Source organism: Cebus imitator, unplaced genomic scaffold, assembly GCF_001604975.1.
Source record: "Cebus imitator isolate Cc_AM_T3 unplaced genomic scaffold, Cebus_imitator-1.0 Scaffold32, whole genome shotgun sequence".
In the NCBI taxonomy this organism is placed as follows: domain Eukaryota; kingdom Metazoa; phylum Chordata; class Mammalia; order Primates; family Cebidae; genus Cebus; species Cebus imitator.
Window position 1 is genome coordinate 3781971 of NW_016107347.1, and position 11905 is coordinate 3793875.

Below are 11905 nucleotides of genomic sequence, written 5' to 3' on the forward strand. Positions count from 1 at the left end.
CGCCACCATGCCCAGCTAATTTTTTGTATTTTTAGTAGAGACGGGGTTTCACCATGTTGACCAGGATGGTCTCGATCTCTTGACCTCGTGATCCACCCGCCTCGGCCTCCCAAAGTTCTGGGATTACAGGCTTGAGCCACCGCGCCCAGCCTTATTAAAACTTTTAACTTTTAAATTTACTAGAAAATGATTTGAAAATGTGGCTGATATTTAAATCAGCAAGACAAAAAGAGTAGCTCCATCTGGACAAAGAGAGACATTAGTGATTGGGGCAGCCTGGTGTTACCTCTGAGGCGATGGAGGTGAAGCTGCTGCTGAAATGCACGTGCTTATGGATCTCACTGCCGTTGGCTGTCAGGAGCCAGTCCCCAAAGGCCTGGTCTTCACCAGCTGACTGGTTGCCGTGGCTCTGATTTGGCAGGAGCTCTGCCAGGTCCCAGTGGTATGATGGTGTGGCCCCAACCAGTGCAATGAGGATGGCCTCTGTGGCTACGTAAAGCTGAAAGAGCAAACACACAGAACCAAACGCTGCAGACATTTGCCATCAATGTTGAAGACACTTAACAGGCTTGCACACCTCTAAAAATCAGTTCCTGCTTTTGTATTTTTATGAGCTACAGATATAAGCCACATTAGAAACAAAGGAGATAAACATGAAAAAGAACCTTTGTGATCTAACATGAACAGAATCATCAGCAATCCCATCTGTAAAACACTTTATACTTTTACAGAGGGTTTTCTTTCTTTGAGATATTTCTGATGCTAAAGACACTGCTCTTATGGTTATATGGTTCAAAAGCAGAAGGGTAGGAAAGACATTATTTGCTCCGATTTAAAAGACTAACATTCCAGCTATTATCTCTTCAACATTGTATCTTCAGATCAGATAAGTGTTCACTAGGGGGCTGGGAATATCTTGGCCTTGGATTTATGATCTAAACAAGAGACTTTCTGCAGTATAATTGTCTCACAAAACAATATATATTATATTGTTTCATTAAAGCAGGTAAGCATAATATATCCTTGAGTAGGCACGATTTTAAAATATGATACACAGCTTATAGTAAAATTTTAAGAAATTCAAAGTCCCAGCTATAGATATTCATTTTGCAATGTTGAGTTATACTTAGCCCTGGTTTGATCTAACCATAGTTGTCCCCCTACAAAGAAAATATATTTCACGCATTCATTCAAGAAATCTTTATTAAACATATATGCCATTTGTCATTGATTGTTCTGGGCTTTATAGCTACTTGCAATTGGGTTTATAAGTGAAGCCCTACTGCAATCTTTTTATGCTATAGATTTCCAGTATTAACTCCCATTTTTGGATGATTATTTCAAGCTTAAAATTTATTAAGAAAACACATAGTCTGCTCCAGAGGACAATCTAAAGAAACTATCCCTATTAACTTAGCACTTGATGTCTTAAAATACCTTTAATCAACACTCCTACAATCCCAGCACTTTGGGAGGCAGAGGCAGGCAGATCATTTGAGGTCAGGAGTTCGAGACCAGCCTGGCCAAGATGGTGAAATGCCATCTCTACTAAAAATACAAAAATTTCCCGAGTGTGGTGGTAGGCCTGTAATCCCAGCTACTTGGGAGGCTGAGGCAGGAGAATTGTTTGGACCCAGGAGATAGAAGTTGCAGTGAGCCGAGATTGCACCACTGTACCCCAGACTGGGTGGGCGACAGTGAGACTGTCTCAAAAAATAAAATAAATAAAAAATTTTTAAAACCTCTAAACAGAATAGGTAGTTTAAAAACTACAAAGTGTACGATTTCTCTACAGCATAGTGCAATAAGCCCACTTGATGTATGAGTTGACTAAGGCATAAAAAGGTGAAGAGGCTTGCCAACAGTTTATTTGCATTTGGCAGAGAACTCCCAGCCTGGGTCTACTTCTGAGCCATTCTGTAGGGGCATATTCAGCTATTAAATGGATAAGCTAAAGAGCCAGAGACAGAGTAATTTATGACCAGTAGATGATGGAATCACTGTCAAGGAAAGAGAAAAGGAGTCATGACATGGTATGTGTCATAACAGAAGCTAATATAAAACCCAGATGTGCCAGACGCAGTGGCTCACACCTGTAATCCCAGCACTTAGGGAAGCTGAGGCGGGCAGATCATCTGAGATTAGTAGTTCGAGACCAGCCTCGCCAACATGGTGAAACCTCATCTCTACTAAAAATACAAAAATTAGTTGGGCAGGGTGGCAGGCACCTGTAATCCCAACTACTTGGGAGACTGAGGCAGGAGAATCGCTTGAACCCAAGAAGGAGGCAGAGGTTGCAGTGAGCTGAGTGTGCACCATTGCCCTCCAGCCTGGGAGACAGAGTGAGACTCTGTATCCACAAACAAAACCAAAACAAACAAAAAAACCCAGATGTGATGTTTCCATTCTGGGTAAGGCTTACAGGATCTAAGGCATTCTCAATCTACTTTGAGTCCTTCGACAGTGGGCCTCTCTAGAGAGGTACAAAGCTGCCATGGGTCAGGATGCTTTTCCTTGTATATTGCAAGGGAAAGCAAGTTCCTAGACTTTATGTTTCCTGTCTCCTATTTGCATACTACTAGAGAAGTGTTCAAATAGGAGGCAATCAGCTTATAAAAATAAAAGCCTTAATAATTACAGGAACAGATAGATTACATATTTAGCAGCAGCTATAATTACAAAGCCACTTACACCCATTTAGTAACTGCCCCTGCTGATTATAATCTGCAGAAATTTAACTGATGGGTATAAAGTAATAAAAAGCATGGGGCAAGGGAACTCAGGAGGAGAGGACTCAAAGCAGATGTTCTAATGAATGTACGGCCTTCAATTAGGCAAAGCAAATTAGTCATGTTTTCTAAATGTACTCTTTCCTACCTTTGTTCATACCATTCGCTTCACCTGGAAGGCACTTTCTCCTGCTGCAAATGTTTGAGTTTTTTCCATCCTCCAAAATGCAACTCAGATATCACTTCCTCCACGAAGCCTTCCTTACTGTCTTGCTTGTGTCTCCAACCCCTCCAGAAGTCCTCTCCTGTTACTTGCAGCTCACTCCTAAAGTTCCATCATCTAGACCTTTGAGAGCATGCACCATTTTCTTTTTTTCTTTTCTTTTTTTTTTTTTGAGACAGCGTCTTGCTCTATTGCCAGGCTGGAGTGCAGTGGCGCTATCTTGGCTCACTGCAACCTCCACTTCCTGGGTTCAAGCGATTCTCCTGCCACAGCCTCCCAAGTAGCTGGGATTACAGGTGTTCACCATCACACTCATCTAATGTTTGTATTTTTAGTAGAGATTGGGTTTCACCATGTTAGCCAGGATAGTCTCGATCTCTTGACCTTGTGATCCACCCACCTCAGCTTCCCAAAGTGCTGGGATTACAGGTGTGAGCCACCACACCCAGCTTGCATGCACCATTTTCTTCACTGTATTATATTTATGTATCTGCTGATCTTATTTTGCTCTACTGAAATAGATTCTCCTTAAAGCCAGGATCTATGTCTGAGTCACCTTTGGGCTTCCAAAGCAAATAACCCCAGGGCCTACACACTCGGCAAGTCAATGAATAAATGACCAGGACGGAATACCAGTAATAGCACATGCCTCTGTAACGTTAACTACGTACCAGGCACTATTCAAAGTTTCTTTTGAATATGTGTTAACATATCATATATATATATATATATATATATATATTTTTTTTTTTTTTTGAGACAGAGTTTTGCTCTTGTCTCCCAGGCGGGAGTGCTTAGTATTAACTAGCCATGGGGATGCATAACCTAAACACAGAATATGGGGTGGTTCTCTTTGGTTTGCCATCTTTGGCTGTGACAAATTCATACAGCTCACATCCTATTCCTTTCCCCTAGAAAACAAAAATATTCTCTCATTCTTCTCTCCACTATTACTTACAACTACCATGCACACTTTCACCCACATATTTTTGCCTAATAAAACTGCACCCATCAGCAGATGGGCCTTTAAGCCACAATAAACCAACCACCATCCATTGTCTACCAGAGTGGGAATAACAACATCTCAAATACGTCATTATCTTCTCTAGCTCTACCTCTAGGGAAGGAGAACAAGTGCCACAGATGGCTGGACTTTTTTCTCCCTTTCAATGTAATTATAATTAGAAAAATGACTAAAATGCGCTAGGCGACTGAAATTTTTCAAGTTTCAAGAAGCGAAGGTTTTTAAAGTAATTTTATATTAACACCATTATGAGCTCTTATAATACTTCTCAGGAAACCCAAAAAGTCTCCTATAAATTATCTCATCACAATATCTTGTGCTGTGAATTCATGCTTAAATATGATGTTTATTTTCTAAGTAGGAAAAATGAGGTAGAGAACGATTAAGTAGATTGTTCAATCTTACGTACAACACTAATTGCAAAACCAGGATGAGAATGAGAACCACTTAACTTTGCGGTCAGAGCTTTTTTCAGAGAAAATAAATGGAGGGGGGATATCAAAGATAATTTTACTGTTGCCATTATCTTTGGTTTTTTATGAGTTTAGTGCTCAGTTACCTAACTGACTCCATCAAAACATTACATAAGCAAGACCATAATCACGAAGACAGGATTATATGCCCAGTGTCCAGCACAAAGTAAATATCCAGTAAGTATTTGTTGGCTGACTAACACTAGCTATTTTTTGTGTGTAAAATTTGAGACACAGTAACACACCCAGAGTAACTAGTGCCTCTAAACACTGTTTCTTCCCCATTCTAATCTATCCACATTACGACAAAAGATGAATCGCCCTGAAACTCCTCATGAAACTCTTCCGGTCAAAACATATTAATGGATAAATAATAAGGTTCCCAGCATTCCAGATCCTCCACTACATGGTCCAGGTGCTCACTAATCTGCATTCAAGCTTCCTCTACCAGCCTATTCAATTCCCCAAACATGACTTATTCATTGTGTGGTGTGAAAGCAGTGGAATCTGTTACCTGAGTCTGAACCTCAGCTCTAATTAAACCTGGAGCAAATCCAAATCTAAGTTTCATTTTCTTCCAGTTAAGACTGCCCACTATATTGCACTGGGCATATAATCCTGTCTTCATGATTATGGTCTTGCTTATATAATGTTTTGATGGAGTCAGTTAGGTAATTGAGTACTAAACTGAGTACATCTTTATCTAAGTCATTCGTATTTAAATAACCTACCTTCAGTGTCAAGTGGGATTCTTCCATAGTCAACAGTGAATTGCACAGCACTGTACAAATAGTATATATTAGTGCTTCCCAAATTTAATGTGACTCCCTAAGTCTGGGGTGGGGCTGAGTCTGCATTTCTAAGAAGCTGCAACAACAAACAACCACACTCTGTGTAGCAAGGTCATAAGTTATCACCTCTTCCACGCTTCTTTCAATTTTGTGTTTTTCTACCTGAAATGACCTTCCCATTTCTCCCTAAACCCAAGCTTCAGAGTTCAGCTCAAGCTCAGTCTCTCTGAAGACTTCAACAAATCACTCTAGACCATGTCATCTCCTTTCTTAACTTCCAAAGCATTAGTTGGCTGTATTATTTACTGGGGAAATATTGTTTTGCATCATTATATAATGTGCAGATATAGTTCAACTCTAATCTTCAATGATTTGTCATCTCCTGAAGGAAAGAAACCCTTATATTTCTATTTCCCTCTAAAGAACCCAACACACTGCTGTATATATGAGTCTATCATACATCTATATGAAATATATATATAGTCTATCAAATATATTTTTTAAATTAACTCCTTGCATAACGGTGTAACAACAACCAATAAAAAAAAAAGATGAAAAAAGACCAGTAACTCTGTTACCTAATTTTTGTTCCAGTCACTAGTTAAGACAAGGTCAGGTGCAGTGGCTCATGCCTATAATCCCAGCACTTTAAGGGGTCAAGGCAGAGGGGAATAACAACATCTTGAACTCTCAGGAGTTCAAGACCATCCTGGGCAACACAGTGAGACTCCATCTCTACTTAAAAATAAGTTTTTTAAAAATTCTCGACAAATTATTTAATTTCCATCTGTTTCTCTCTCTTTTTCAAGTAAAATGATAATACCGCTAACTGATCATCCCTTCTTCTTCAATGGTTTAATATTTTTAAAAAATTGTAACAAGCACCAAAACTCTTCAACACATTGGATTACACACCTCAGATGATAAAATGAATAAAAAATAGTCCTTTCCTTCAATACACATACATTCAAGTGAGGACAACAAATAGTCTTATGTCATAGATCACTTAATAACTGGGATATGTTCTCAGAAATGTGTCATTAGGCAATTCCATCATTGTACAAATGTTAGAGAGTAAACTTACACAAACCTAGATCTACAACCTATCACACACCTAGGGTATATGGCATAGCTTATTGCTCCTAGGCTATATATCTGGTAAGGCATGTTACTATACTGAATACTGTTGGCAACTACAACATAATGGTAAGTATTTGTATTTCTAAACATACCTAAGATAGGAAAAATACAGTAAAAGATTTTTTAAATGGTCCACCTGTATAGGACACTTACCATGAGTGGAGCCTGAGAGACTGGAAGTTGCCCTGTATGAATCAGTGAATGGGCAGTGGATGGATGTGAAGGCTTAGGATGCTGCTGTAGACTTTATAAACAAATACAATTAGGCTACACTGAATTTATTTTTAAAACTATTTCTTCAATAATAAACTTACTATAATGTTTTTACAGTTTAAACTTAAAAATTTTTAACTTTTTGACTCTTTTATAGTAACACAGCTCAAAACACAAACACATTTTATAGCTGTACAAAAATAGTTTCTTTCTTTATGTCCTTATTCTATAAGCTTTTTTCTGTTTTTTTAAATTTTTTGAACTTATTTGTTAAAACCTAAGACACACACACACACATTAGCCTAGACCTACATAGGGTCAGGATCAATACCACTATCTCTACCTCCATATCTCTTCCCAATGGGAGGTCTTCAGGAAAACAACATCCTGAAGACATGGAGCCCTCGTCTTCTATCACACCATACCTTCTTCTGGACTGTCTCCCGAAGAATCTCTCTGAGGCCGGTTTACAGTTAACTTTTTTTTTTTGTAAGTAGGAGTACACTCTAAAATAACAATTAAAAATATAGCATAGCAAATACTAGGCGATAGGAATTTTTCAACTCCATGATGATCTTATGGGCCCAGTGTTGCATACGCAGTCATTGACAGAAACGTCGTTATATGGGGCATGACTGTATATCCAAAGCTATAAATACAAAGCAGACTGTGATGAATGTTATATTAGCCATAGTGGGAATGAAGTTCATGAGAGCACAAAGAAAGGGGATGTGAATTCCACCTAGGAGAAACAGGAAAATGCTGTTAATGTGATACTTGAGCAGGCAGTAAAGGCTATTAAAGAGTTAATGAAAACAAAACCCAGGAAAACAAATGATTTGGTAAAAGCAATAGCCCAATCAGAGACAGGAAAGTAAAGAATATATCTTTACATATCTGGGAAGAATTATATGGCTAGCTCAGCTTTCCCCAAACTTCAGTCATCTGAGTACCCCTTGCAAGTTTTCACATGCCCATTTTCTGTTTGCTATTATTTACTCAATAGTCTTCTTTAAAATCAATTCAAATGTTTTAATTTCAGAAAACTAACACAAAAATAGAATTTTATATCAATACAGATATCACTGCCAGGTGGAGCTATAACAATAAGCACAATGTTAGAATGCCAAGTGTTTGCTAGTATGTTTTTATTTAAGGTGGGCCACAAGAGATATTTTCAGGCTATATTTGGGAGAAGGGTGAAAGTGAAGAAGTAGTTGTTTTTGCTTTTTATGCCCAGGTTGGGGCAGTTGCCTTTGTGCCTCACATAGCTTGCCACTTACATGCCGGTCCACCTCGTTGGCGTGGCACAGCCTCAAGGCTGCAACCACTCCACCTTCCTGTGGATCCTCCTTTAGCGGCTCTGACTCCTTGCCCCGGTACATGTTTAATTCTATGATGAAAGGCAGCCACTTCATCAAGTTTGGAGGCAGGGAGAATGACACAAATTCTAGTCACTTTTTATGGGCTCCAGATCATATCTTCCCTTCTCAACTGCCTGCCCTGCAGAAGTCACGCTTCAGCTTCACACACAAAGACAACAGCCTTACGGGGACTGCTGAACCAGATCCCAAACCAGTATACAGTCAAATCTCCATAATGAATGATTCATCAATTATACATATATAATCCTACACACACAACCTCCATCCTAGGGGTCCTGCTTCTCCGCCTGAACTATGACTGATACAACATTAAACAAATATGGCAAAATATCTGCATTTATTAAATCTGGAAGTACATGTGTGTTTATGATATTACTCTCTGTATTTTTCTATCTGAACTGTCTCATAATTTTAAAAAAAGTTTTAAAAGAAAATGAATACAATAAAACAGAATAATGTCAAGTTCCAACTACGTAATGTTTTGTACTAAAGCCTGAAGCTCTGCTAATTCTTTCATTCTAGCTCATTTCCTTTGTTAAAACAGAAATATTTGAAACTGTTTTTAGAAGTGCTAACACCACATGAGACTTTCTCCTTAGATAAATAGGACTAAAGAAGGCTCGAAAAGGGAATAACTCTCTCACTTAATTAAGAGTTAATGCTATTTAATACAATTTCCATATACCACCTAAATCTACCATGCAGGCTATTTTGCAGAGAATGCAGAAAGAGATAGGATTAGAAATAATTGATGGAGTAAAATAGAATCAAAAACAAATGTAAAAAGATATTCCTAAAAAGAGGGCAGAAACAGGTCTTCCTTTTGGACATGTGCCCTGAACAGAGAAGGCATTTAAGATAGATGAGGATGAAAACAAATTTTGAAGCAAAAGGAAAGGATGTTTAGAAAATTTACACCAAGTAACCTCTATTTTATCCATGAAGTTGGAATAAAAAGCATCTAGGTAGAACGAGATGAATAGTCAGGGGAAGTCTGGGCTTGAGAAGAGTGATAAACAATCAACTGGCAAGAAGAAAAGGTCAGAACGGAAGAATGAACCAATACCATGGGCTGTGTGGGTTTGTGAACTGGAAAAAGAGTAAACACAACATATGCAACACAAGAGAAGTGAATAGCAAATTATGGCATAGCCATGTGTTGAAATACCATGCTACAGCCATTAAAAAATATGGAGTTCTTCTTTTATGTGCATAACAAGGCATTCACAACATTACTGAGAGGCAAAATCCAGTTATGGCACACATTTCTGTTAAAAAAAAAGATGGATATACAATATTTATATAATAAAGAGTCTGGAAAGCTATACACCAAAATGTGAGCATGCTTTACTTTCGGATAGTAGAAGCACGAGTGATTTTTATTAATTTCTATATTTTTTCTTTTTTTTACAATCACCATATGCCATTTGTTGAGTACTACATGATGTCCCTTGAAAGCAGACATCAGTTCATGTGAGTGTTTGGTCAAAGAAGTCAGAAAGGAGAGCCCCGAGCTGCGCTTATCTTCGGATTTGATAGTCTTTTTCTTCTAAGGCAGCCTCTAACTGTGGTGATGAACCAAGGTGGTATTCTGAAACCTAAGGTCAACACTGACACAAGGCCAATTAATTGTTGGGCACTGGGAAACTTTGAGAAATCCTAAACTTGCAAAACAAATTAAACTTTCATGATCCAGCCATTTCCAAGCACACAGTAGAGACTGAGGGGTGATTTGCCTAATAACAATTACCTAATAATGTCCTCTCACGGCAGACTACCACAGCATTCAAGCCTAGTTCTTTCTGCCATATTCACATTGCCTGTCTTCATGACTCCAATGACTTTTTTTTGGTGCTGTCTTGGAAGATAATATCTTCACTGTCAAGGCACAAGCAAAACAGCCATGGGTGGCCTTAGCAGGCATTTGGCTGGGGATTTGTGTGCTGCAGAGGCATCAGGCTAGTTGCTTTCCATAGAATGTCCTAATTCTTGAGATGTCCAGGCCTAAAGGAGCTCCTTAACCCTTCTGGAGGGCTCCTGTATCTCTACAGCCTTTGTGGATGAAAATCTGTCTGATAAATCTGCAACTTTATCTCCTTTACACTAGGGGGCAATGTCTGTCAATGGACAATAACAGCTTTCCTGAGGTGTGGGGGTCCGTGTGGCTTTGGTTTCTTTGACTCAACCACTGTGTTTGTCTCTTTGTCCCACCCACCTAAACTGGTGAAAGGCAAAAGTTCCCAGATCACCATAAACCCTCAGAAGACCCAACCTCCAGGCCCAACTGTCTGAGGGCTCATAGAACTAAAATTGGACAGTAGGAGCGGCATAAAACTTGCTCAAACTGGCAGAGAGCCTTGGTAGATGTTTTGGAGTCATAAGGGAGTCTTACTAAGACCACAGGTTCTCTCATGGCTGAAGCCTCCGTGGTGGTGAGAATACTCTGGGGATGACAGCTAGTCTTTATAACTGTAATACAACAAAGGCTTCACTAATGCTTACGGTGTGTACTTCATCACCTGCTTATGCCAGGGAGGTTAGAAGAACCAGCTACGACCTTAGCCATAGCTCATTATACGAGTCTTCCTAAGAATTTCTTGTGGAAGGAGGAACATGGTGCCATACACAAGCAGATAGGGGAGGTAGGTTGTGATAGCATTCTACATGAAGTTTAACAAAATAGCCTGAATAAAACTCACTCTACCCCATCCTCCTGTGTTTAAAGGACCACAATTCACAGCCATAATTGACCCAAGAAATATTGATTTTAAAAAATAAACTATTATTCTCATAGAGCAAACTGTAGTATTCTCTCCTAGATACAGTTTCTTCTCTTTACCATTATTTTTACTTAAAAATATTTACTATGGAAAAGCGAAACAAAGATTCATGAAACAGCTATCACAATTAACAAATGATAACAGATGCAATCTCTTTTGTACCCTCGCCCGAAGCTCACCCCTTCCCTTTCTTCCCAAGAGGCAGCCAGCCTCATGAATAGGGTGTGGCCCTTTCTACTCCATGTTCTTATATTTCTACACTGTTTATGTATTTTTGTAAAACAAATATAGTATTGGTTTGTGTGTTTTAAAATTTTGTATTAAGAATATGTGTCACATAGTATATATTGTTCTGCTTTTTTTTCACTTAACATTGTGTTTTAGAAATTCCTCCATATAGTCGTATACAGATCTAGTTCATTTATTTCAGATGTTGTACTCTGTTAACTTTATACCACATCTTATCCAGTCCTGTTTTGAAAGTCAGGTGGTTCTAACTTTTGTTATAATAGACAGTGTTGCAGTAAACAACTTATACATACCTCCCTATGCACTGTTCAAGCGATAATGTAGGATGTGTACCTAGGAGTTTAATGCCAGGTTTTAATTCTACTAGATGGTGCCAAATTGTTATCAAAATGGGGTAGTTTTTATTTCTCCTCATTTCACTGGACTTGTACTGTTAGATTGTTTAATGTTTGCTAATAGAGTAAGCATAAAATATTCCCTAGTCATTTTAATATGCCTGTCCCAGATGACCACTGAAGTTAAAACATCTTTTCATGTGTTGACTATCATAGTTTCCTCTTCTGCAATCACATCACTCCACTTTCTAAAATGCCATGAAAAGCTATTTATTGCATGGATAATATAATGCACTGGTCATTCCAAGATCTAAAAAATAAGGTTATTAAGAGTTTATAGCCAGGCGCGGTGGCTCAAGCCTGTAATCCCAGCACTTTGGGAGGCCGAGGCGGGTGCATCACGAGGTCAGCAGATCGAGACCATCCTGGTCAACATGGTGAAACCCCGTCTCTACTAAAAATACAAAACATTAGCTGTGCATGGTGGCGCGTGCCTGTAATCCCAGCTACTCAGGAGGTTGAGGCAGGAGAATTGCCTGAACCCAGGAGGTGGAGGTTGCAGT

The 11905-nt window shown here is 38.9% G+C and overlaps 1 protein-coding gene across 2 annotated transcripts in view; it reads right to left on the minus strand.

The window, feature by feature from the left end:
• Positions 1 to 11905, minus strand: part of SLC22A15 (solute carrier family 22 member 15) — an 87176-nt gene that overhangs the window by 71699 nt on the left and 3572 nt on the right. For both annotated transcript variants that reach the window (XR_001823751.2, XM_017524201.2), the window contains exon 2: positions 287 to 499. Coding sequence is in view for 1 of the 2 variants with exons in the window: in XM_017524201.2 (XP_017379690.1) it covers positions 287 to 499 (213 nt within the window). In the remaining variant the exon portion in view is untranslated. The remainder of the gene's footprint in view (positions 1 to 286; positions 500 to 11905) is intronic.